General features: G+C 43.8%; 2 protein-coding genes across 6 annotated transcripts in view; one reads left to right on the forward strand and one right to left on the reverse strand.

Annotated features, from left to right (window-relative positions):
• Positions 1-14,951, reverse strand: part of scaf1 (SR-related CTD-associated factor 1) — a 37,221-nt gene extending 22,270 nt beyond the window's left edge. For 2 of the 5 annotated variants that reach the window (XM_068019764.1, XM_068019759.1), the window contains exons 1-2: positions 14,843-14,951; positions 2,102-2,219 (exon numbers count right to left, since the gene is read on the reverse strand). In XM_068019764.1, coding sequence (XP_067875865.1) covers positions 2,102-2,195 — 94 coding nt within the window. In that variant the 5' untranslated portion in view covers positions 2,196-2,219; positions 14,843-14,951. The remainder of the gene's footprint in view (positions 1-2,101; positions 2,220-14,842) is intronic. The other 3 variants (XM_068019762.1, XM_068019761.1, XM_068019760.1) reach the window with 3 other exon arrangements.
• Positions 14,952-19,028: 4,077 nt separating this feature from the next.
• Positions 19,029-24,760, forward strand: LOC137353458 (ATP-sensitive inward rectifier potassium channel 11-like). The gene is made up of 2 exons (XM_068019765.1): positions 19,029-19,200; positions 23,185-24,760. Exon 2 carries the CDS (start codon positions 23,210-23,212, stop codon positions 24,452-24,454), a length of 1,245 nt encoding a protein of 414 aa, XP_067875866.1. The 5' UTR covers positions 19,029-19,200; positions 23,185-23,209; the 3' UTR covers positions 24,455-24,760.
• The last annotated feature ends 2,949 nt before the right edge of the window (positions 24,761-27,709 follow it).

Genomic DNA, 27,709 nt, shown 5'->3' on the forward strand with positions numbered 1-27,709 from the left:
CGCTGGCTAGAGAATCAATGGCATCACTCAGTTCCGATTTTGTTGGCTGTCTGTCCAGCTCATCCATGACTGGCAGAGACTGGGCTGCATTGAGGGCAGTCTCAGTGACAACATTCTCCCTGGAGTACAGTTCTAGGTAGTGCTCAACCCAGCAGTCCATTTGTTTGCGTTGGTCAGTGATTATGTCCCCTGATTTAGATTTGAGGGGGGGGGGGGGGCATCTTCTTGATGGTTGGCCCAAGAGCTCTCTTAATGCCATCATACATTCCTCTGATGTTTCCGATGTCTGAGGCCAGCTGAATATGACTGCATAGGCGTTGCCAGTAGCAACACCTATGCAGTCATATTCAGCTGGCCTCAGACACCTAGATGCACTGTATATCTGCCTCCAATCTGTCCAAACTTCAGAGGAATGCCCCACACTGTACAGTGGGACAGTTTTCCACTTTCCTCACTAGTCTGCCTGAGAAGCATCTTGGGGTGTTTTACTACGTTATAGGTTCGATATAAATGCAAGTAGCTCAGGTTCCTCTGAGCAAGGCTGCCATTTCTTCCCTTTCAATTGAGAAACTGACCTGAAGGACTAAAGTTGATAAGATAAGACAGCACCAACATTGAAAAGAAAAGAGATGAGGTAAATTGGGAAGCATTGGTTAGCTGATGACAAGTAGACTGCAAAAAATCTATAAAAATTCAAGACGACTGTGGAAGGAACGGAAGATTGATGGACGTGAGGAGTTCCACCTGCTTCTGGGAAAGACGAACAGCGAAGACTGTGTGGTAAGTAATACAGTGAGGACACAGGAGGAGGAAGAGCATGTGGCATGACATAGTTGAGAAAAGAGGAAAGTTCAGAAGCAGACTGACCATAGCACCATTGATAAAACAGAAAGACAAAACAGGTATAGAGAAGTAAAAAATAATAGGGCAACCTTTATCCCATCCAAATGATGCTAAAAAAGAGCCTCTCTAGTATTTAAAAAAACAAAAGCAAAACACCGTGGATGCTGTAAATCTGAAACAAGAACAGTTAATGCTGGAAATGCTCAGCATGCCAGGCAGCATCGGCAGAGAGAGAAAAACAAAGAGTGAACGTTTCAGGTCAATGACCTCTCATCAGATTTCCGGCATTCAAGTCTGGGTTGGATTTGGGATTTACGGATTTTTGCGTTTCTTAGCAGTTTACAAAATAAAACATGAGCTTCGAGAAAGCAAAACCGTAGAAGAGGTGGCTCTCCCAATATGGCCACGATGGTGGAGCCAAAGGAAACAGGTGGCAGCAGTTGGTTAGGCTGATGAGAGGCAGATGCCAACTTAGGCAGAGTTTTGTGCTATGGGCAAATGCCTACTGAGACAGGAATACAAGCACCTGACTCGTTTTACGCAAGAGCCTTGCAGCCTTGATCTGGACTAAATTTGAAGTCAGGTCTAACAAGTATCTAACTTAGTACAGTATCCAGTCACTGTGCAACACCATAAAAACCCAGTAAGAATCACACAGACGCTCCTGTGACCAAACACTGACACCATGTGGGCCTGGATCACTACTGCACATCCACCATGGAATATTTCCTCATTGGCAGCCAATGTGGAAAATAAACAACGTTTTTCTTTTCAAAACAGGAGCAGGAAGACAGGCTGATGTTCCTCAGGTTCGGAAGCACTTTTTCACACAAAAGACAGTGGAAATCTGGAAGTCTCCCCCCAAAGAGACTTTTGAGGCTTTGGGGGTGTGTGGATGGGGGGAGCGCGATTGAAAGTGTCAAAACTGAATTTGGTAGATTTTTGTTCGATAAGGGTATTAAGGGTGAAGGAAGCAAGGTAGGTAGATGGAGATGAGACACAGATCAGCCATGATCAAATTGAATGGAGGAACAGGTTTGAGGGGCTGAGTGGTCTCCTCCTGTCCCTAACCCCACCGCAACCACCCCCTCCACCATCAGCTCTTCATCTATGGACAATTAGTCTGCCAACAATAACCATCTTAACTCAGACATGGAGAATTCCCACTTGGGTGAGGTACCAGGTGTTAGTGGAATTAGTACCTTCAGGGTGGGGCAGAAAATTGGCAGAACTAAATGAAGAGACTGTTTTATGGTACCTCTCTCCCTGTGCGATTCAGTGCACTGATCCAATCCCGATTCATTCCCTGGAGTCTCGCTCTGCTGTGGATCCTGGTTTTCATCATCTTCCATAATTCTGGATCAGGAGGGGAACTGCTGCAGAAATGAGATACAATTGATAAGTAAGGGGTTGTAAGGATGACATGCTGTTTAAAAAGAATGCAACATAAAAGTATTATTGTGCTGCGAAAGACCAGCCTTTTGTGCAACAAAGTCTAATTGTTAATAAAAACAGAAAGTGCTGGAAAAACTCAGCAGGCCTGGCAGCATCTGTGGAGAGAGAAGAGTTAACATTTCAGGTCAGTGACCTTTCATTAGGACAGCAACCTGAAACATTAACTCTGCTTCTCTCTCCACAGATACTGCCTGATCTGTTGAGTATTTCCAACACTTTGTGTTTTTATTTCGGATTTCCAGCATCTGCAGTATTTTGCTTTTATTGAAGTCTAATTGTTGTTAAGTAAACACAGGCTCAGATCAATCAGTTTAAGTGCTGCAGATTGGAAAATGCTGTAGCTCAGAGGCACCCAGAATTTTAAGATTTAGGAACATCGGAAATAGGAGTAGGCCATTTGGCTCCTTGGGCCTGCTCCGCCAACAGCTAGATGATGGCTGATCTTCTACCTCAAAGCCATTTTCCTGCACTATCCCCATATTCCTTGATGCCTTTAATATCTAGAGATCTATCCATATGTCTTGAATATACTCAATGACTGAGCCTCCACAGCCCTCTGGGGTACAGAATTCCAAGGATTCACCACCCCTTGAGTGAAGAAATTCCTCCTCATCTCAGTCCTAACCCCTTACTGAGACTTTGTCACAAAATGCTTCACAGCCAATGAAGTACTTTTGAAATTTAGGAAATGGTGCCCCCATAGCATTCACTGCGCTCAGCCATTGGTGGCTGTGCCTTCAGCTGCCTGGGCTCTAGACTCTGGAATTCCCTCCATAAACCTCTTCACCTCTCTCTACTCTTGATGCGCTCCTTAAAACCTGTTGCTCTGACCAAGCTTTTGGCCATCTGTCCTCCTATCTCCTGCTGTGGCTCAGTGTCAAATTTTGATTAATATGCTTGCGAAGCACCTTGGGATGTTTTGCTATGTTAAATGCACTATATAAATGCAAGTTGTTGTTGCATCTGTAAAAAAGTGAGTTATCAGATCTCCTTTGGCATTGTTCACTACTAGTCGGAGGAAACACCAAAATGTGATTTCTGAAGGATGACGTCAAATTGTGACAGGAAGTCCAAAATTTAAAAGGAAGGTCACACTACACCCAAGATTCTAATACATCATTGATAGCTTGGAAATTACAGGGAAAAAAAAGATAATCCAGTAAACTAATCCAACGACCTAGAGTTTGGTGTACAGGACATAATTTCAAAATTTGCAGTTCATACCTTGGGAAAATAGGAAATAGGAGCCGAGGTGGGTCCTAGTTCTCTCAGACCATTCTAAATCAGGAAGAGGGCCTACATTTTTTTTAGGCCCCTCATTAATATATTCGAAGGGGCCTATCAACTGTTTCAGGTGGCTCACATGGGCGCTTGAAAAATGGCCTGACTGAATAAGGGGTCGAGTGTATTTAAGTCGTTGACGGGGCATGGGTTACCTCCCCCCACCAATTTTCCGCCCCCAAAACAGGGGCAACAAGGTCCAATTCCTACCTCTCTGCTTTTATTTAAGAAAACATACCAAACTTAGGATGATCCCTTTGTACTCCATTGGAGAGTATCATGCGTTCGAGAGGCAATTAGATATGGTTTGGAAGACTTAAGGTTTTGCCGGATGGGACGAGGAGCTTGATGAGATCTATGAGAAATTGTGGGCATGTTTGGAACGAAAGCTTTTTTTCAGACTCCCAATCCTTTGAACAATATGTTTTTAAAAATAGAGAAACCAACTCAACCCATTGGTTAGTTAATTAGTTAGACATGTCAGAATCTCTGCGTTAGAATTACAGGAAAAATTCCTCAGTTATTGGCGAGATGAAAACTTCAGTTCCAATGAAATAATGGGGTAAGTCTCCATATACTGAGTAAACGTGGCTTTAAGCAGAATACACAGACACTTATTGATACACAACTTTGGTACCCTACCCAATCTTCCATCCTCCTACATTCTCACTTTGTTGAAATCAAATTTCTTCCACTGCTTTTCTGCTCTAACCCATTCTATCCTATCCCCCAAACTGTGCCACCATCCTCCAACTTCCTTTCCCTGCACAAATCTTTAAAGCCCAGGCTTGAAATCTCCCATCACTACTGGCTTCATATTCACTTTGTCTACTCTTCTACTTTCTTATAACCGTTGAAATAACTTTGATGTAGAGCAGGGGAGTTCTCCCCGGTGTCCTGGGTCAATATTTATCCCTCAACCAACATCATTAAAGACAGAAAATCTGATCATTTATCACCTTGCTGTTTATGGGGTCCTGCTGTATGCAAATTAGCTGCTGAGATTCCTATAACATTTCCAAAAAAGACTTCATTGGCTGTAAAGTGCTTTGGACCAACTGAAATGTGCTCTATAAATGCAAGTTCTGACTTTTTCCTTTTGAACTTTGGCAGCAGCCTGCACAATGGATGAAGTCTTTTCCCCAGTCTTCTAGAGAGACAGGAGGTGGTGACTTTATATGAGGTTTACTGATGACCTTGAAACTATCCCAGGGGATTAGGACTCAGGAACCATCAGGGTAAAACTACAAATAAAAGGCCAGGGAGCTCATTGCTAGGTCAACAACACAGTTAGAAATGAAAGAATGGCATGAGAAGGAAGATACAAGTTTCACGAAGCGAAGATGTCCCACCAGTAAAGGCAACATGAGGAAAAACATTTTTAAGCAGAGAGTGGTTCGGATCTGGAATGCACGGCCTGAGAGATTCAATCGTGGCTTTGAAAAGGGAATTGGATAATTATCTGAAGAAAAAAAAGATTTGCATGTATTCGGGGAAAAGGAGGGGGAGTGGGACTAGCTGATTTGCTGTCACAGAGAACCGGCAAGGACACGATAGGCTGAATGGCCTCCTTCTGTGCTGTAACTATTCTATGATTCTATCTAGCCTGTGCCGCATCGAGTCTACACCACAGAAAAAGGCCATTCAGCATAAATGGTCCTTAGCATTGTTTATGCTCCACTCGAGCCTCCTCCCACCCAATTTAATTTCACCCCATCAGCATATCTTTCTATTCCTTTCTCTCTCAAGCGTTTATCATGCTTAACTAGGAACATAGGAGCAGGGGAAGGCCATTCAGCCCATCGAGCCTGCTCCGCCATTCAATCAGATCATGGCTGATCATCTACCTCAATGCCACTTTCCCGCACTATCCACATATCCCTTGATATTATCCATTTATCTAGCGATTTCTGTCTTGAACATGCTCAATGATTGAGCTTCCACAGCCCTCTGGGATAGAGAATTCCACAGATTCACCACCCTCTGAGTAAAGAAATTCCTCCTCATCTCAGCCTTAAATGGCCTGCACCTTATTCTGAGACTTGGAACTTGGAAACATTGTGATCTGTGAGGAGGATAGTGTAGAACTTCAAAAGGACATAAACAGGTTGGTGCAATGGTTCGACAAGTGGCAGATGAAACTTAAGGCAGAAAAGTGTAAAGTAATTAATTTTGGTAGGAAGACGAAGGGAGACAATATAAAATAAAGGGTGCAATTCTAAAGGAGCAGAGGGGCCTGGATATATACGTGCGAAAATCATTGAAGGGCAGATTGAGAGAGCAGTTAATAAAGCATACAGTATCCTGGGCTTTATTAATAGCGGCATAGAGTATAAAAGCAAGTTATAGCTGTTAAACTTGTATAGATCACTGGTGAGGCCTCAGCTGGAGTATTGTGCCCAGTTCTGGGCACCATACTTTAGGAAAGATGCGAAGGCATTGGACAGAATGCAGAAAATGTTCACGATAATCGTTCCAGGGATGAGGAACTTCAGTTATGTGGGTAGATTGGAGAAGTTGGTACTGTTTTCCTTGGAGAAGGCCGAGAGGTGATTTGATAGAGGTATTCAAAATCATGAGGGGTCGGGACAGGGTAGATAGGGAAAAACTGTTCCTATTGGTGGATGGATCGAGAACAAGAGTGCACAGAATTAAGGTAATGGGCAAAAGAAGCAATGATGACATGAGGAAAAACCTTTTTCATGCAGTGAGTGGTTAGGATCTGGAATGCACTGCCTGAGAGATTGGTGGAGGCAGGTTCAATCGAGGCCTTCAAGAGGGAATTGGATTGTTAACTGATAAGGAAGAATGTTCAGGGCTGGGGAGTGGCACTAGGTAAATTGCTCTTTCGGAGAGCCAGCACAGAGACGACAGGCTGAATGGCCTCCTTCTGTGCTGTCACGATTCTGTGAACTATTAACGATGCACTAATTTGTTTCTTGGGTCTTACTCTGAATTTGTTGCCTCAAAATGCTACCACCCATTATTGTCACCTGTACTTCAATCAAAGGGATTCAGTACTCCAGTGTGGTACTGAGGGAGTGCTGAATTGTCAGAGGTGCCGACTTTTAGATGAGACGTTAAAGCGAGGTCCCGACGGCTCTCTCAGGTGGATGATAAAGATCTCATGGCACAGGGGAAACTCTCTCCAGTGTCCTGGACGATATTTATTCCTCAACAAACACCTAAAGCAGTTTAGTTGGTCATTTATCTCATTGCTGTGTGCAAATTGTCGTTTCCTTACATAATAACAGTGACTCAGCTTCAAAATGTATTTCATTAGTTGTAAAGCGCTTTGGGATGTCCTGAGGTAGTGAAAGGTGCTATAGAGATGCAGGTTTTTTTTATTTCCAAGCTGCCTGAACAGAGGGGCTATCTGTGTTGCCTACTTGGTTAGGCCTGCCCTAATTGGTCTGAGATGGTTCATTTAGCTCAGTGAGAGCAACTTAAAATGAGCAAAACAAATAACTATCCTTCTATCAATCTGATCAATGGACATTAACTTCATAAAAGCCAACATCTGCAACCTTCGTTCAGTGTCATCAACCTTTCAGACCCACAAAATGGATAAGGAAAGCCATTTGACCAGCTAGAAAAACTTTTTCACCCGCTATCGTAGAATTCAACTGTCTCCTAAATGACTAGGATATTTACTTCCACAATATTATACTTAATGTGAAGAATTTCCTGACACCAGTCCTGAATTTACCCTTTGGCAGTTTGACCATGTGCCCCTCCCAAATTTGTCATACTTTCAAGATTTACCTCGAAAACACACTCCAGGTGGTCTTTTCTATAGCGTGTAGTAATTCAAATATCTTATACCTATACTTCATATAGCCCACATTTTTCCAGCCTTTCCTCAGAACTTAAGCCTCTGACTTTTTCACTTGTTTTTTTCCTGTTAAAGTGTTGCACATTTGTAGGTTTGGAAAGGGATTGCTGCGTTGGTGGATTAATTGTGAATCAAAGCACCCAGATCTATAAGCCTCTTCTCGTCATCATCTCCATCCTCTGAATGTTTTCTTTGCGTCTCAGTGACCAGAACCGGATTAAAGTACTTAAGGTGTGACCGGACCAGCGCTGTAAAAGCTGGACCAGCTAAGATGTCCCTAATAGCAGGAATTTGCTGCAAATTTCCAAATATAGTCATTTCGTATTATATTTGTTTCCCTACATGACAACAGTGACAACACTTTAAAAAGTACTTGAGTCACTGTGAAGAGTGTGGGATGTCCTGTGGATGTGAAATGCTCTATAGAAATGCATGTCTTTCTCACTTCATTGTAGCTTTATGGAACTCAAGTTACAATTGCACTGCATTAAAGATGAATTAAAATAACATTTACATCCCTACACCACTCACACTATAAGTTTGGAGTGTTACACCAGTAGTTACATATGATCAAGCTTTCCCATTGTGGCATTGACTACACAGCCAGATTTTCTCAGCTTCTTATACTTTCTGCACTGTTATTTCTCTCTCCCCAGTGAGCAGTGGAATGCTGTTGCTTGACGGGGGGAGGGGGTGGGGGGGGCAGGGAGGGGAGGTGGCATGTGGGGACAATTTTGAGAACTTATGAAAGTGGAAAAATCCCTGCCCAAAGTTCTTGAATGTGCTGCAGTCTTAATGTTGCATTGTGTTACAATCTAGACAGTGCACCCCCATTTCCTATTCAAACTCAATCCTTCCTAGGGGTTCAAACTATGGCACGCCTTACTTTTCTGGGTCTTCTCTTCCTCCCATGGTCTTTCAAGCTTTTAAAACCCAACCCTGGCGTTACTTAACCATTTCATTCCTCCTAATCTTTGCGGTAACTTGCACTATGGGACTTGGCCTTTCATAGTATTACCCCCACAACCCCACCCCCCAAAACAGGCTTCTCTTTGAAGCTAGATCACTGACCATTCACCTGATAGCCTAAGTCAAATTACTGGAGGCATCAGTAATTTCAGCCTCTCAAATATAACAAAAAGACCCAATTTTTTGGGGATAAATCAGCCTCAATCTTCAGTGATGAGGTGAAGGACTGCAGCACTCAGAATGAACTCAATACTGAGTTAACACCGTGAAATGTTAAGAGTGCAGCACATCCAACAGGGAAATTCTAAGTTCTGGCAGGGTTGTCATGTACTGTACATACCTCTCCTCTCTGGTGTTATCATACACAGCGAGTGCATTACTGAACAGAAGCATTTCCAGAAGATATTTAGCAGGCCTAGGGCAGCATTACTAGGTATAAAATGCTAATATACTCCTCATTCAAAGTACATAGGAATGCACTTATCACAAGGGGAATTGAGTATAAAAGTGGGTAAGTTTTACTGCAGCTGTACAGGGCCTTGGTGAGACCACATCTGCAGTGCTGTGCACAGTTCTGGTCTCCTTATTTGAAAAAGGATATAATTGTATTAGAAGCAGTTCAGAGAAGGTACACTTGACTCATTCCAGGGATGAAAGCCTTATCTTATAAAGAAAGGTTGAACAGTTTGGTCCTATACGCACTGGAGTTTAGAAGAATGAGAAATGATCTTACTGAATCAGACATGATCCTGAGGGGACTTGATAGAGTAAATAGCAGGAAGGTATTTCCTCTTGTGAGAGAGACTAGAACTCGGAGACACAGTTTAATAATAAGGGGTCTCCATTTTAAGATGGAGATGAGGAATTTTTTTTCTCTGAGGGTCTTTAGTCTATGGAATTCTCTTCTCCAGAAAGTAGGTCATTGAATTTATTCAAGGCTGAGTTGGATAGATTTTTGATAGACAAGGGAGTTAAAGGTTATTGGGGGGGTGCGCAGACAGGAAGGTGAAGTTGAGACCACAACCAGATCAGCCATGATTTTATCAAATGGCGGAGCAGGCTCGAAGGGCCGAATGGCCTATTCCTGCTCCGACATCCTACATTCCTATGCCTCACACAGCAACAAGACTGCACCACTTTGAGGTTCGTCATCACAGAGTGACAAGACTACACTACCATGGGGTCAGTCTGTCACAGTATTGTAGTGTTATCAGTCATACAGTGATGGGATAGCATCAATTAGACTCAAAGCAGTAGGCTATACCAGTCAGGGGCCTGTCAGTAACTACCTGCACAAAAATCTAGAACCTGTGAATGAAAATGAACAGTAAATGGTTACGATCCTGTGACCCAGACATCAGCGTGCTTCATGGACAGACAGGCGCTCCAGAAGAGAGTCACCCAGGCGTGGATTGATTGGATCCCTTTTCAAAGTAGAGCAATCACCACTGAGGTCCACTGATGACTAGAAAAGTAAGAGGTGAGGAACAGAGACACACAGAACAGGAAGGCCACAAGTTCAGTCTCTACTCAGTTAGCTTATTTCAGCTGGTGTTGCAATTCAAGCATTGCCAATTCGCCTCAGTACCAACAGGGCTGGGGAACGAATAAAAGATCAGCCTGAAAGGTGCATGTGCCGAATGTCCAGTGAGGGTCGCAGCTGGCTAGGCTTTGCCGCTCCCTGTGGTCAAATAGCTGCCTAAGCTCACAGGTGGTAAATGTTCTGCTGGGGTTTCTCAGTGCTGCTGTCACTGGTGCAGTCAGCAGCCTCCAAAGGAACAGGAGAAAACAGAAGAAATAAGTTAGAAGATTTAAAAAGAAACCTCACAAATAAGTACAAATTATTTAACAGACAGACAATCACAAAACATTTATAGCACAGAAACAGGCCATTTGGCCCAACTGGGTCTATGTCAGTGTTTATGCTCCACATGAACCTCCTCCTACATTACTTTATCTCACTCTATCAGCATATCCTTCTATTCCTTTCTCCCTCATGTGTTTATCTAGCTTTCCCTTAAATGTATCTATGCCATTCACCTCAACCACTCCCTATGTTCTGCATTCTCACCACTCTCTGGATAAAGAAGTTTCTCCTGAGTTTCCTATTGGATTTATTCGTGACTATCTTGTATTTATCATCACCTAGTTTAGGTCTCCCCCATAAGTGGAAACATCCTTGCTCAGCCAATCTCACCGCTTAAAATTAGTTACTCTCAGTGTATCAGAATCTTTACACATGGCTCCACTGCTCTGTCAAACTTCTATCAGATAGGGTAGTCTACCAGCTTTCAGCATGGTCCTGCGACTTGACTATACCCGAATAGCTCAGGCTTTTATTGTTGAGTAAAAATCCTGTGTGCTTATTGTACTCGTTCCTGAAGGCTGCCCAGTGACTTCCTCTTGGAAAAATGCACACGCATGTGGAAGTTGGGTGAGAACTGGATCGGGACATGTCTGTGATGCCGTCAGCAGTGGAATGACCTTCCAACACTCACTGTTTGGGTTCACACAGGCAAGACGGCCATTTGAATGAGGTGCTATAGAACCACCTCTAATTATAAGCCAAGACCCAGCAACAGGCCAAGTCAATTTGAAATGGTGTCAGACTGCCGCAGTCTTTAAGACGTTGGAACAATCTGCCTGGTTCGTGGTGTCAAACTTCACTTGGTTGAGGTGCAGCCACTCAATTTAGTTGTTTGTTTATTCTGTTTATTTTAAGAAAATCCAACATCCAAGGCCTGTAGTGCAGACACCAAGGTTGGGAGGAGTGGGACAAAAGATGAGGTGAATCATGAAGAGAAGCCTGATGATTTTGGGCCAAAGGGAATACTGAGGGAGGTAAAGGACTCTAAGTTCTGAGGTCCTGGGGACGAATGAGTTAGTCAGAGACAGGTCAATGACTGTCCATTTCAAACTCCAATCTCTGCGATGACCAGGAAGAAAGTTTCTTTATTTTATATACAAGGCGCTCTATAAATATTCCCCAGGTTACAAGAACAGCAAACTTGATCATCCTCTTCACCAATAGTGCCTTAGGAAGGGGTCAATCTTCTCCCTTTCTCTCCTGAATGTAAATGGAGGCTATAGTTTAATAGCTGCTGTGTGCCCACTGATCATCTCACCCAGTGGTCTTTTTATTACAGCCAAAATGAGAGAGGTCCAGACTGCACCCCCACAGAGACATGCTGACCCCAAGCTCTCCAATCCAGCACTCAATGCTGAGGTAACTCCAGTCCTATTGATGCTTATATTTCTAACCCTGTTTGAATGTGTGGGGTGGGTCGACTGAATGTTTGGAAAGGGCTATTCTTAGAGTTGTTCAACGACTAGACAAATCCTAAATCAGATCAAGATCGGTTAGTACCAGCATCATGAAATAGATGAAAATCAATGGGAAGAAGAATTTAAACTTTAATATAAAAAAAGAAAGGAAGACTTGCATTCCTCTAGCACCTTTCACAAACTCAGGACATAGAAATATAGGAAATAGGAGGAGTAGGCCATTCAGCCCCTTGAGCCTGCTCCGCCATTTAACTAGCTCATGACTGATCATCTACCTCAACACCATTTTCCCACACTATCCTCATATCCCTTGATATCTTTAATATCTAGAAATCTATCGATCTGTCTTGTATATACTCAATGACTGAGCCTGCACAGCCCTCTGGGGTAGAGAATTCCAAAATTTACCACCCTCTGAGTGAAGAAATTCCTCCTCATTTCAGTCCTAAATGGCCTACTCCTTCTTCTGAGACTGTGTCACAAAGTGCTTTACAACCAATGAAGTAGTTTTGAAATTTAGGAAATGACGCCCCCACAGCATGGCTTCACTGCAGCTGAGATCAACTAACTCAGCACAGACTCGGGTGGAGGGGGAAGAATCAAATTCTAGAACCTCCTGGTTAAAGCCAAAGATACTTTTTTCCTGGCTCTGCATGTTGCCAGAGTTCTGCATTGGGATATTTATTCCCAAATCCTGGTAAAACCAGACATTCCTAGTTAGTCAGGGACACACTGGCTCTGGTTCTATGGCTGCATAGCATCTGCCACTATTTGGTGAGTTTGGCCCATTTTCAGATGAAATACTAGTCAGAGTGACTTAGAACTGCAGGACACTACAGATATTGAAGGTCCTCACCTTCTGCATGTCAATCAGACAAGGTAGAGGAGGCAGGTTATCTTCCCTGAACATAGGAACAGGAGGAGGCCATTTAACCCTTCAAGCCTGTTCTGCCATTCAATAAACCACAGCTGATCTATGACCCAACTCCACATACCCACCTTTCCCCAATATCCCTTAACACTTTTGGTTAACAATATATCAATCCCAGATTTAAAATTAACAATTGATCCAGCATCAATTTGCCATTTGTGGAAGAGAGTTCCAAACTTCTACCACCCTTTGTGTGTAGAAGTGTTTCCCAACTTCACTCCTGAAAGGTCTGGCTCCAATTTTTAAGGCAATGTCCCCGAATCCTAGACTCCACAACCACCAGAAATAGTTTCTCGCTATTTTCCCTATCAGTTCCCCTTAATATCTTGAATATCAGAAAACAACATGGGTTTTGATGACAATCCACCAGCTTTCATGGACATTTTTTCTCTGTACCAGCCTACAAATTACCAGCTTTATTGAATTCAGTCTCACTATTTGCCAGAGTGGGATCTGAACTCTCAACCTCTGGGTTACTAATCAAGTACCATAGCTGTTCCAGTAACGTTATGCACAGGCACACTTTCCAATCACTATTCAGTGAAGTTGACTGGAAAGTGTGTGTAAATTGGATTGGGCTGGACTTCTGATATTTATCGTGCAGCTTCACATCTGAAAAATAGCTTTTTAAGAGGAGGCAGTGGGGTGGAGACGAGGACCTGGGAGAGAGAGAAAGAACAACCCCACTGCTCCCTCAGTAAACAGCGCAAACTCCTGTCAGTGAGCACAGCAACGTAACCAGTGGACAGGGGAATGGAAAGACAGCAGAGCAAGAGGGGAGCCTGTGTGATTATAAACGGATTTCTATGAACAGGAGAAAAGTTTAAAATCACCCAAACGTGCCTGCTAGAGTCAAAGACCTGGAGTAGTAAAGAATCTGTGATAGTTGCCTCTTTCTTTCAATCACTTACTCTTTAAAGACAACACTTCTGGAAGTCCAATTCACTGGCCAGTCGTCTCCAGAACCTGGGTTCTAATTTAGCCCAGACTAATACCTTGAAAATATGATGCCTGTAAAATTCCTTAATGAAATGAGTTTTGGGCAGTCTCAATTCAGTCCCTAGCTGATACAGCACCAGAGTATAGCTGCTACAAGAAATATTCAAGCCAAAAGACTTGCAGGTTGATAGGTAAATTGGCCATTAGAAATTGCCCCTAGTATAGGTAGATGGTAGGGAAATATATAGGGACAGTTGGGGATGTGACAGGAATATGGGATTAGTGTAGGATCTGTATAAAATGGGTGGTTAATGGTCGGCACAGACTCGGTGGGCCGAAGGGCCTGTTTCAGTGCTGTATCTCTAAACTAAACTAAACTAAACTATTGCACAGTAAAGACTATTCCTTCAGTTTTAGGCTGAGGCACTTGGTTGGGCCAAAGACGATTTATTCTGCTTCTAACTCTGCAGGGCATGCTTAATGCCAACACTGGGCGCCTGAAATAGAAAAATGCTCTTTTTCCCCAGCCTCTGTCATCAGTCTTCTCAACCAGAGGAAAATGTACAAAAAAAATTGCAAATGGAAAAAGAACAGAACTACACTTTAGATACATCGCTAATAGCAGTGATCCATTCTTCCAGAAGCATTTCAAATGAGACACAAAGCTCCTGTAAGTGCAATCAAGCCATCCACATACATTCTTTAATATTTTTGACACATTTATGATCTAGGATATTTAATAATTTACAATTTTCAAAAAAAAAAAGCAAAAATGAAAAACCTTTCTTTTAAAAGAAGCATATATTCTGGAATTAAGTTTCACTCAAAAAAAGGTTACGTTGCCAACTCTCCCGAGACAGTTGCAGATACAGGCACGGTGGGTGGAAGGGGCGGCACGCTCAAATCATCCCGCTCACCGCGAAACAGTGAGACGGTACCACAAACCTCTGAGTGATACGGTGTGAGCAGCGCCTTACAGTGCCTGTTAAGAGGGGTGGGGGAGGAGGGGTCTATGCCCAATCTTCCAAAGTTGGGTCTTGATCATTGTGGTTTGCAAATCATCCAGGGAAAGGAAAGAGGGGGAAGAAATTAGCAGCAGCACCAGCTCTAATGGGCTAAAATGTCCTCAGTTACTGTGGATTGCAATAGCCTGGCTCTCCTACCTGGAGATCCCCAATGATGTCCTGGTGCTTTGCTCCCACTGTGATTAATATATTCCCAATCCATTACAGTCAAAACCCCAAATCCCTAAAAAGAAACCCCACTATTCCCATTAATTTTTGCACAGATGGGTTTATTATTACCTTACATATGAATTTCAGGCCTGATTTCCTCCGCCAGTCGCTTTCAGGGGATTTTTTTCTCTTGCAAACACACAGCTGAACAATGGAGCAGCCACCATCTTACCACAATGCACTGTCGGCTCCCCCAGCCCAGCGCGCAGACGCGGGCGCCACCGAGCACGCCGGGAGTTGTAGTTTGGCGGCAGCGGCTGTTGCCATGGAAGCGAAGGGCGCCGGGCCAGGTGGAAAGACTGCAACACCCAGGATGCAAGGCGCGGCGGGGGGCTGAGCGGAAGCGGGGAAGGACGAGGGGCGGGCGGAGCGGCCCGGAGATTGCCGAAGAGGGTGGGAGAGGGGGCGGGGCGGGCCGGCTGAGCCCTGACGGAGATTGCCGAAGGGGGTGGGAGTGGAACCGGGGCGGCCTGGCTGAGCCCTGACGGAGATTGCCGAAGCGGAGGGAGGAGGTGGGGCGGGAGTCCCGAGCCCTGACGGAGATTGCCGAAGCCTTTGAGCTGCTTCTTAAAGGGGAAGGCACAAGCTATAGGAAGCAGAGTTTGCACTTTGGGCGCAATCGGGAAACTTGTGCCCAAAAAATGCACTGCTTAGCTTACGGTTCAAATTGCTGCTGGTATTCATCTGCATAAACATGAAAAGCTCCAAACAGTGGCGTTTTGATGAAAGGTCATTGACCTGAAACATTAACTCGTTTTCTATCTCCATAGATGCTGCCAGAGCGCTGAGCATTTCCAGCACTTCCTATTTTTATTTTAGATTTCCAGCAACCATACTATTTTGTATTCGAGGTCCAAAGAGTCTTCAGGGGTCCAGGTACATAGATCATTAAAATGGCACGAACAGGTACAGAAAATTATCAAAAAGGCTAATGAAATGCAAGAAAGAAATGAAAGTCTTGCATTTATATAGTGCCTTTCATGACCACCAGACATCTCAAAGCACTTTACAGCCAATGAAATACTTTTGAAGTGCAGTCACTGTTGTAATGTAGGAAATGCCTGCACCACATGGACTGCAGCGGTTTAAGAAGGCAGCTCACCACCACCTTCTCAAGGGCAATTAGGGATGGGCAATAAATGCTAGCAACACTCACATCCCATGGAAGAATAAAAAAATGTCCTTTATATCTAGAGGCCTAGAATACAAGGGTGTAGAAGTCATGCATCAGCTGTACAAAGCCTGGTTAGACCACACCTCGAGTTACTACGAGCAGTTCTGGACACCACACCTTAGGAAGGATATATTGGAGGGAGTGCAGAATGATACCTGGCCTCCAAGGGTTAAGTTACGGAGAGATTACCCACACCCGGATTGTAGTTCCTAGAATTTAGAAGATGGAGAAGTGATTTGATCAAAGTTTTCAAGACATTAAGGGGATCAGATAGGGTAGATAGAGAGAAAATATTTCCGCTGGTTGGGGTATCTAGGAGTAGGATGCAGAGTCTAAAGATTAGACTCAGGAGTGAAATTAGGAAGCACTTTTACACACAAAGTTTGGAACTCTCTTCCACAAACGGCAATTGACACTAGATCAATTATTAATTTTAAATCTGAGATTGATAAATTTTTGTGAACCAAAGGTATCCCTTAAGGGACCTTAATGGAGGTTGGTCACAGATTGGCCATGATCTCAATGAACAGGCTTGAGGGGCTGAATGGCCTCATCCTGTTCCTAGGTTCCTTTTCTTTCTTAAATAAAAGCAAAATACTGCAGATACTGGAAATCTGAAATAAAAACAAGAAATGCTGGAAATAGTCAGCAGGTCTGGCAGCATCTGTGGAGAGAGAAGCAGAGTTAACGTTTCAGGTCAGTGACCCTTCTTCAGAACTGGCAAATATTAGAAATGTACATATTGTTTGCCTTTGCTCCATGACCTTCTGGTCAGCTATTCTGTGACCTTATCCTATCTACACCTTCTCCTCTGTTATCTCTTGCCCCACCCCCGCTTTACTTGCTTATAACCTTTCACATTTCTAATATTTGCCAGCTCTGAAGAACGGTCACTGACCTGAAACGTTAACTTTGCCTCTCTCTCCACAGATGCTGCCAGACCTGCTGGCTATTTCCAGCATTTCTTGTTTTTATTCCTTTTCTTTCTTGACTGACTGAAAGATACCAGTAAGCATTATGGCATGAAAGGGTAATGGAGAAATTGGACTGAAACATGTCCCTTTTAAGTAATAGTTACTTTGCATTGGCTGCTGTAGGAAACTCTCTTAGAAATGCAGGTTCATTTACAAATTGTTCTTGTTTATTGCGGCCAAGAATGATACCTGAGTCTTCACTGTCCAGAGGTGTAATACCACATTGTTCTTGCAGGTGGCGCTTGGGCCCTGGAGCCCATTATCACCCCCACTAGGGATCAAATGGTACTGCAACTGCAAAAGCCACAATTGAGGGCGCACCGAGCACCAAAACTGCCTTGACTGTGAATCAGTTCCATCATGCACCAGTGTTACAGCTGTAACAATTTTCTTCACTCCACCATTGGCAGCCATGCCTTCAGCCCTGCCTACATCCTAACCTCCGGAATTCCCTCCCTAAACCTCTCCACCTCTCCTTTAAGATGCTGCTTAAAACCTACCCCTGACCAAGTGTCCTAATGTCTCTTTTATGTGGCTTGCTGTCAGATTTTGTCTGTTAATTGCTCCTGTGAAGCGCCTTGTGGCATAAAGGTACTATCTAAATCCAAGTTGTTGTTGTATCATACCATGCAGCTGTTTCTGGAGTCACGGGTCTGCCTGGAGGAGAAAGCCTCACTTTAAAACACTCTGGACCCGGGCCACACCCTGACACCAGGTTTATGTGGCACAAATCTTTAACATCGGTGCGATGTGGAAATTGTTTCACACCATTGCTAAACTTGTAGTGTGAAGGCAGTCTGAACCTGTAATGAATCAGCTGAGAAAATGAGAGACAGCATGACGAATGAAAAAGTGCCCACGTTCTTCAGATGATCTTCAGTGACCAAATCGCACGATCTTCCTCCTAATCCCACAAAAATGTTGACTATTAAGCTCCTAGAACGTTTCCAAAATGGTGATTTTGCTGGCAACGTTGTGAATTTTATGCACCAGTTCCCCAAAATAATAGATGTGGTCAGACTCCTATTCAGTCACATAGACTTGAAAGTCCTTGGGGGCTGGGGTAGACACTTGTAGCCACTATTGCAGTGATACAATAGAGCTCAATATCACAATCACGGTTCAGTGACACCTCTTCTTTACTGGAAACAGCAAGCATGTGGACATCGGGGGGCAATGGGGGATGGAGGAAAGACTACAGATTTAAGGTAATTGACGAAATGAGGAGAATTTGTTGTTTAACACCCAGCGCATTGTTGTGATCTGGAATGCGCTGCCTGAAAGCAGATCAGTAGTAACGTTCATTTTTTGGATAAATATTTGAAGGGGGAAAATTTGCAGGGCTATGGAGAAAGAGCAGGGGGAGTGGGACCAATTGGATTGCTCTTTCAAAGAGCCAGCACAGGCACAATGGGCTGAATGGCCTCCTCCTGAACTGCGAAGAAATCTGGCTAGCCTCTGATGCCATTGTGGTCGAATATCCTGCTCACACTCAATGACCAGGACTTCAGATAAAGATTGAGTGGAACACCACGTAGCAGCCAATGACCTGAAGCCCAGTGAGGAGTCAGCGGGGTAGGTTCTCAACTTGCATTTCTGTGGCGCCTTTCACAACCTCAGTCCATCCCAAGCGCTTTACAGCCAATGAAGCACATTTGAAGTGTAGTCACTGTGTTAATTTAGGAAACGGAAAGCCAAGCTGTGACACAGACTATGCTTCCTGGAATAACTATACAAGAGTGTTATACAGTGACAGTTAGCATTCTTGTAAATCCCTAGAATTTCACAAAGAAATAACTCTTAGGAAAATCTGAAGCCTCTCGCTATCTCTAATCATCAATTTTCAAACAAATAAAGCAAATCGAATGAGACTGAGAATCTGTGAGGAAATCTTTCATCTAATATTTTGGTTAGGTACTTCCCCTTTAAGGCAGGCTGCCACAGCAATTTGGCAAAATAAAATTCTCCACTTGCCCTTAAGCCGTCGCTTTAAGGGTCCTACCCATTACTTGTTTCCGTGGGGATTGATGGATCAGCTGGTTTCTTTTGTGTCACTTCTCTCAAGCTACAACCCTGGGTACCTGGTATTTTTGGACCGATCTTTTACAAGCCGTTAAGAAAATGACCTTCCCTCTCAGGTGAGGCCAGGGAAGTCCTTGAACGAGAGGGATGCTGAATCCGAGCTTCGAGGATCTAAACGAGCAAATTAAACACAGCAGATAAACAACAAAGGTTCAGAGGGGGCTTCAATTTTTAATCCGGCCCCTCTTGCATTCAAGGTCAGTAAATGTTCTGCTTTCTGGTCCTTTTATGTTCACAGAAAAACGTAGCAAGATAACACAAGGGAAAACCCTGGCTAGTTTGTGCTTAGCACATTCCATCTTTACTGAGATGAGAATGAGAGGATCAGGTGATGGTTGAATTGAGAATACAGTTCACATGTACCCAGAATTAGATGTGACCGAACACTAAAATTATTTTAAAAGTCAAACATCGCACAACTTTAATTCAGTGTAAGAAAGAAATACTGCATTTATATAGCACCTACCACGACATCTCAGAGCACTGAAGTACTTTTGAACTGTAGTCACTGCTGTAATGCAGGAAATATGGCAGCCAATTTGTGCACAGCAAGCTCCCAAAAACAGCAATGAAATAACGACTAGATAATCTGTTTTAGTGACGTTGATTGAGGGGTAAATATTAGCCTGGACGCTGGGGAGAACCTTCCCTGCTCTTCCTCGAAACAGATCTTTTACATCTACTTGAGTGGGCAAACGGGGCCTCATCCAGAAGGCAGTCACTGTACTGGAGTGTCGGCCTTGATTTTTGTGCTTATGTGTCTGGAGTGGGTGTTGAACTCACAAATTTCTAATTTAGAGGCAAAAGTGCTACCAACAGAGCCACAGCTGACAGTACACTGGTTATAGTTATTTTCTCACCTGTCCCCTCCCCCTTTGTGAGGGCAGCAAAAGATGAATTGCCCCAATTTTCTCTCTGTCTCTTTTGCCTTGTGAGAAAGTTCCCCGTCTCTCCTTCTCCTGTGGTACACTGAGATTTAAAGCTCGCTATTTGGCGAGATTCTGACACAGACTTTTGGCATGCGTGTGCCCCATGTGTGGTATTTTACATTGAAATGCAACAGTGATCTCAAGATCCATACTTCCAATCTTGCCTCTTTCTCTCCTAACAGCAATAACTCTTTTCTGGAGTGCAGCTCCCAAATGGCTATTCCGTCAGCCTGAATTTCAGACGGTGAGTGTTGGTAGGCTATTCAACCCTGTAGGGCATCACCATACCACCCAGTCCTATTCTTACCTGATGTCCACATGTGTACGTTCCAGGAGTGGGTAAAGCAGGGGATTTTCCCCCTCACTAGCCCTGGGCCCTCCTACCACAACCCCATGTGACAGCAGGGAGCTCCAACCCGAGTACAGCATCACATTGGACTGAGCATCCACCCAATACACCACAAGGGAAACTTGTCTTTTTTTTAAAGAGAAAAGTTCAATTGGATCTTTGGAAATTTACATACATTTCCTACATTCCTACTAACAGCGACTACACTTAACAATAAAAGCATTACATTGGCTTTAAAGTTCTTTGGGACAACCTGAGACTGTGAACAGTGCTATAGATATATAAGTGTCCCTTTCTCCCACTCTGTTTCTCTCTCTTTCTCTCTCTCATGCATGAACAGAAGTCCTGTGGCTCTGTTCACAGTAGGTCAAAGTTTGCACCTTTTTTATAGGACAGAGGCATTCTACTATGTAACATACAAAGCATTATTCTTCTACCAAAGTGTAGGTGTAGATAATTTAGCATGTCTCTTTAAGACCTAAGGTAATATTATGTTCCTTCTGGGGTCAACTAGAGGCTCATTGTTTTCAGGTCTACCTCAGTATCCTTGACTTTAGTGGTTAGGTTGACTTTCCTTCCTCCTCTCTCCCTTTCTGCTGTTGGGAAAGTTTGAATGATTGTCTTTCACCGTTTGTGATTTAAAAAAAAAATGTGATCCTAGGTGTGACTGCGTGACACCTCAAGTGTGGAGGACGAGCGTCAAAATCCCTAGTTGTGGGATTGACCAGAATTAGCCTACCACTCAAATCTCCCCCATGGTTGTTTGACACTCAGCAGACGCTGGCCCAGGTTATCCAATTATTATTTTCAAACGTGTGTGTTCATGCAAAGTTTTAAAACAATATCCGTCAGAAAATCTGTTGAGCTGAGCACAAACTTTTACAATGTGTTTTTGTGCTATTGAATGTGTCGCCTCTCACTGGACTGCTGGTTGTAACACTCCGAGCTGTGAGTCAGAAGGTAATAGGTTCAAGTTTCATTCTAGGAAACTTCAGCGCAAAATCTAGACTCAGTCTCAGTATTGAGGGAGCACAGCCTTGTTTGAGGTGCCGTCTTTCGGAGGAGATGTTAAACTGAGATCCCACCTGCCCTTTCAGGATGTAAAAGATCCAATTGTCATGATTTTGAAGAAACTCAAGAGAGTTCACCCCAGTGTCCTGGCCGATATTTATTCCTTAACCAAAATCGCTAAAACAGATGATCATAGAATGGTCACAGGACAGTAGAAGGCCGTTTGACCCGTCACGTCTGTGCCAACTCTCTGCAAGAGAATTTTAGTTTATCCCTCTCCCCTGTCCTTTCCCCATAGCTTTGCAAATCTTTTCTCTTCAGGTGCTTATTCAATTACCTTTTGAAAGCACGACTGAATCTGCCTCCACCATATTTCAGGGAGTGTATTCCAGATCCTAACCACTCGTTGTAGAAAAAGGGTTTTCCTCGTGTTGTCTGTGGTTCTTTTTTCCAATGTCTTTAAATGGGTTTCCTCTGGTTCTCAATCCTTCCACGAATGGAAACAGTGTCTCTCTACCATTCTGTCCAGATCCCTCATGATTTTGAACAGCTCTATCAAATCTCTCAAACTTCTCTTCTCCATGGAGAACAATCCCAGCTTCTTCAATCGATACACGTAACTGAAGTTCCTCCGCGCTGGAATCATTCTTGTGAATATTTCCTGCACCCACTCTACTGCCTTCACATCCTTCCTAAAGTGTGGTGCCCAGAACTGGACACAATACTCCAGTTGAAGGCAAACCAGTGTTTTATAAAGGTCCATCATAACCTCCTTGCTTTTGTATTCCATGCCTCTATTTGTAAAGCGCAGAATCCTGCATTCCTTTTTAAACGCTTTCTCAACCTGTCCTGCCACCTTCAATGATTTATGCACATATACCCCAGGTCCCTCTGCTCCTGCCCCCACTTTAGAATTGTATCCTTTTTTTATATTGTTTCTCCTTGTTCTTCCTATCAAAATGTGTCACTACACACTTCCCTACATCAAATTTCATCTGTCACATGTCCGTCTGTCTATGTCCTTTTGAAGTCTATCACTATCCCCACAGTTGACAATACTTCTGAGTTTTGTGTCATCTGAAAATTTTGAAATTGTGCCCTGTACACCCAAGTCTGTGTTGTTAATATATATCAAAAATAACTGATCATTTATCTCATCGCTGTTTGTGGGAGCTTCCTGTGCACAAATTGGCTGCCACGTTTCCTACATTATAACAGAGACAACACTTCGAAAGTACTTCATTGGCTCTGAAGTGCTTTGGAACATCCTGAGGTCGTGAAAGGCGCCAGAGAAATGCAAGTTTGATTGGTTTCTCTGTCTTGCGTTCTTTCTTTCTCTCATTCCCTCTCTCTTCCTTCATGGAAACTTTACCTTTATATCAAACAGATGCTATTTTGTTTGAAGAAGGGTTCGCTGACAGCTGAGTCAGTAAGTCCCCACAGCGGAGTGCTGCTGAGCCATACAGATGTGGAAAGTCTCAGGTTCCGTCCTCTTGTGCTGAGGGAGTTAATCTCAAACCAGATGGTGGTGAAAGTGCCACACTCAGCTTGAGGAGACCTGAGCAAAGGACAGGAAAGAGAATCAGCCAGGTTCTCTGTTCTGGATTGCTACCCATGACACCAGCTGGGTGGAATCGGGCTTAGCTGTGATGGTCTGCACAGCTGAATAGCTTGGCACCACTTATTGGCTTGGCTCGCTTGGGTGAAGTATTGAACACCATCACAAAAGGGAGGGAGAAAATTAGAGGCATGAGGAAGAAATTAAAAAAGAAAAATATTCAGACACCTACAATGTTGCTAAACATAGCCCAATAACCAGAATATAGAGGTATTGATGCACAGTCAGGCAGCAAAGAGATTAACCCTTGTCCATGTTCATTATGGTCCTATAGGTAGCCATATCCACCCACAAGAGCAATGTTGGCGAGAAAGGGAATCATTCCGGAAGAGTATTTACTGACTAGGCTGGCAGAGGATGACCTGTCACAGCCTCGTTACCGTGCCAAGTCAAGAAAAGCCCGCTTTGTCGCCAAAAGTGGAGGGTGCAATGTGGCCCACAAGAACATCCGAGAGCAAGGACGCTTTCTTCAAGATGTCTTCACCACCTTGGTCGATCTCAAGTGGCCTTATACACTTGTGATCTTCACCATGTCATTCCTGTGCAGTTGGATGCTGTTTGCAATACTTTGGTGGCTCATTGCCTTTGCTCATGGAGACCTGGACTCCAAACAGGACAGTGTTGTTCCCTGCATCACCAGCATCACATCTTTCACATCCGCCTTCCTTTTCTCCATTGAGGTCCAGGTGACCATAGGCTTTGGAAGCAGAATGGTGACTGAGGAATGCCCCTTAGCCATCACAGTCCTGATCATCCAGAACATATCGGGCCTCATTGTCAACGCTGTCATGCTGGGCTGCATCTTCATGAAGACTGCCCAGGCAAACCGAAGGGCGGAAACTATCATTTTCAGCAAGCACGCAGTCATCGCTCAGAGAAATGGGAAATTGTGCTTTATGTTCCGGGTGGGTGACTTAAGAAAAAGCATGATCATCAGCGCCACTATCCAAATGCAACTGGTGAAGAAGACCACCACCCAGGAAGGAGAAGTGGTCCCCATCTCTCAGATTGACATCCAAGTGGAGAACCCAGTGGGCATCAATGCGATCTTCCTGGTTTCCCCTCTCATCATTAGCCACACCATTAATGATAAGAGCCCGCTCTACGATCTATCAGCAGCTAGCCTCCAACAAGAAGACCTCGAGGTGGTTGTCATACTTGAAGGTGTGGTGGAGACCACAGGCATTACTACCCAAGCCAGGACATCTTATTTGCCGGAGGAGATACTTTGGGGCCACAGGTTTGTGCCCATTGTGACTGAGGAGGAGGGAAGGTACTCGGTTGATTATTCAAAGTTTGGCAACACTATGAGGTCCAAAACCCCACTTTGCAGCACAAGAGAACTAGAGGCACAGGAGAGAAGCCAAAACCAAACGAACACTGGCCCAAAACTTCACATGAATGCCCTGAGGGAAAGGATTTTCTCCAAGACTGTCAACGTGCCTGGAGTGCGCATAAAATCATCTGTGCATTTTCAGTCCCTAGATTCTTTAGCAGATTTAGAGTCACAGGAGGGAATTGGGCAACAGTCAGTGCTCCTCTGAATCTTCTTCCCCTGAACCTCCTTAGCTGAAAATCTGCTGTTCCTCCTACCTGCATCTTCACAGTGTTGAAATCATCAGCCACTCCGCTGGCTCTAACTCATTTGGACAATAAGGGGATCAAGGGATATGGGGATAGGACGGGAAAGTGGAGTTAAGGTTATAAAACAGCGATGATCTTATTGAATGGTGGAGCAGGCTCGTAGGGCTTTATAGGCTCCTCCTGCTCCCATTTCTTATCTTCTTATTCTTTACCAGGCCTTTTCAAACTGTGAATCTCCTCACCACCTTTCCTCTTACAATCTACTGTAGCTACTACCTCCTAGTTTGCCTGGTCTTTGCTCCTATTCTTTCCAATATGGGTAAAGTCCATTATAGGCCTTAACTTTACGCCTTGTGTTTCTTAGTTAAAAAAAAAAAGACCGTGGAGCTAGATCATAAAGTGACTTAGACACTGGCCATAAGGTTCTCCTCCATGTACAAGAGCCCTACATGAAATGAGGTGGGCAGCCTCAGTCCACTTCTTAACAGATCCATAGCATGAACACACTTTGGTAATCTCATTTAGGGCAATGGAATAATGGTGAGGAGTGGAAAATATCACACAGTCACAGTAGGCTGAGCTGAGGCACATTTGTTGAAGCAGAGTAGAAGATTTATCTGCATCTAGCCATGATATATATGAGTTGTTGCTACCAGCGAGTGCCTGATATGAAAAAGTGTTCCATTCCCCAGCACTGCATTCCTCACTTTAAGCACAAGATTCACGAGGACATTTGGGGAACTAACACAAAGCATCTTGCATTTAGACTGGACGATAATTGGAATGAAGCACAAGAAGTACGATATGAAGTGTCGAAGCACATCACAACAATTGTCAAGTGGAATGTTCTAATGTGATCTTGGCCATCTTCTTCATGTGTAGCCAGTCGCCATGTTTGGGGGTGGGAGTGGGGAAAGGGGCTCATTGGTATCACCCTTGACCCAACAGAGGACAGTTGAATTCCTTGCAGCAAACCTGGGGAAGGAAGTGGAAGTGGTGGGCAGGCAGCGTGACTTGGGGGAGGAGGATGCGGAGAGTGGGTTGTCACAGTCTCTGGAGTTTAGAAGAGTGAGAGGTGATCTCATTGAAACATAGAAAGTTCTCAGTGGGCTTGACCGGGTAGTTGCTGAGATGCTGTTTCCCCCTGGCTGAAGAGTCTCGAACTAGGGGTCACAGGCCCAGGATAAGGAGTCAACCATTTAGGACCGAGATGAGGAGAAATGTCTTCACTTAGAAGGTTGTGAAACTTTGCAAGTTTCTACCCAGAGTGCTCTGAATGCTGAGTCGCTGAGTATATTCAAGACGACATCAATAGATTTTTGGGCACTAAGGAAATCAAGTGATAGGGGAAATAGGTTGGGGAAGTGTTGAGGTAGAAGGTCAGCCATTATTGAGTGGAGGAGCAAGCTCGAGGGTCCATGGCCTAGTCCTGCTCTTATTTCTTATTTTCTTAGTCAAGGCATAAGCTGAAGTGCTGGTGGGATAGATAAACAGAGATGAGTAACATAGCTAAGATGAAGAAGACAATTGTTTCCACAGCTTAGCAAGACCATAACAAGTGGGCACAAATTTAAGATGACCATAAGAAGCCATAATGGGAAAGGTTAGCAAAAAAAAACCCTTTTACACAAAGGATGATAGAAATGTAGAATTTTCTAACACCAAGCATTGTTGAAGTTGAATCCATTACCTCTTTCAAAAGGGAATTAGACACTAACTTGAAAAAAATATTAAGTGGAATTAGACTAGATGATTTATATGGAGGAAATCACTAGCACATACTGGATGGGGCCGAATGGCCTGTTTTCTGTGCTGGAGCATTCTAGATTCTGTCTGCTCTCCTCCATCTCCGGACCAAACATTTCACGCTTTGCTGTTGTTGTGTTAACTTTAGTTACAGGTTACAGAAATCTCCTGTGAGATTCCAACATATTTGTTCATGTTATGATTAGATGTTTGGATCTGTTGGGATTTATTCTGCATTGACCCAGATTGTCCCTTTCTCTGCTTCTATTTCGAGGGATATGCGGTGGCTTCTGATTGTCCTTTCACCCTCCCACTGTCTCCAGGTCAGAAAGCTGAGCTATGTTTTCCTTCTGCTCTTGACCAGAAGCTGTGACAACCCAGATTGTCTCCATTTTTGTTCCCAGAAGGTGGGGGTGGGGGAAATGTGGGCACAGAATGTGCAAACTGTATATTGCCCCTCCACCCTTTTCCTGGATGCGGGGGATTTGAGTGAGGATAGCGTGTTGCATCCCATTGTTGGGTGTAAGGCTGAGTGTGCGAAGGGGAATGCTTTAAGAAATAAGGCTTAAAGCGCTGGTTTTGTTCGGTAACATATGCAGATTCAAGTTTACCTTACTTTAAGCCAAGCCCTTATGAGCATAACATATATTGAAAAGAGAAGGCAACTCCATGTGGTCTCTACACATCATTGTCCACAACCATTTCCTCCCTTCTGGAACGGAATCTAAGAATTGGTGCGGAGCATTCATGAGGGCCTAATTTCCCCTCTGCCTTATTTTATGCCTGTTTGCTCAGTCAGTCGCACTTTCCCCTCTGAATCTGGAGATTCTGGGTTCGAATCCCACTCCAGGACACGAAGGCTCTATTGAAGCTGACACTCCAGCACAGCATGACGGGATTCTGCATTTCTTGACGTGTCTTGGGATGAGTCATTAAAGTGATGGCTTGTCTGCGGTTCTGGTGGATGTTAAAGATCTCCATGGTGGAATCAGAACTTCACTGACCAACAACATCCCCTCAACCAACCACCACCAAAAGACGTTCATCTCATTGTTGTTTGTTGGAATGTACTGTGATTAAAATGACTGGGTGTCTTCACCAATGTAACATTCAATGCACGCCAAAGTAATTCATCCTGTGTGAAAATGTTTGAGAGTTGTGATAAGGCACAAAATACATACAAATCTTCATTTCTGTTTTATAGTCTGTTAAGCGTTGTTGCACTATTGATGGAACAAGCAACCTTTGATATGTATCGTTGGTGATATGTGTTACCATTTAATGAGTTACAATTACATCTTACCATGCCTTTTGTAAAGGACTGTTTCCAAACGTGGCCCATGGCTATGAACCAAAATATGACCTGATGCACAAAGTAATCTGGGAGGTAGTGTGCTCTAGGTTAATAATAAACCCATTTACCATTTAATAGGTTGATCGGAAACAGCAACTCATGCTACTCTGACTTG

The sequence above is a fragment of the Heterodontus francisci genome, chromosome 41 (assembly GCF_036365525.1).
Source record: "Heterodontus francisci isolate sHetFra1 chromosome 41, sHetFra1.hap1, whole genome shotgun sequence".
Taxonomy (NCBI): Eukaryota; Metazoa; Chordata; class Chondrichthyes; order Heterodontiformes; family Heterodontidae; genus Heterodontus; species Heterodontus francisci.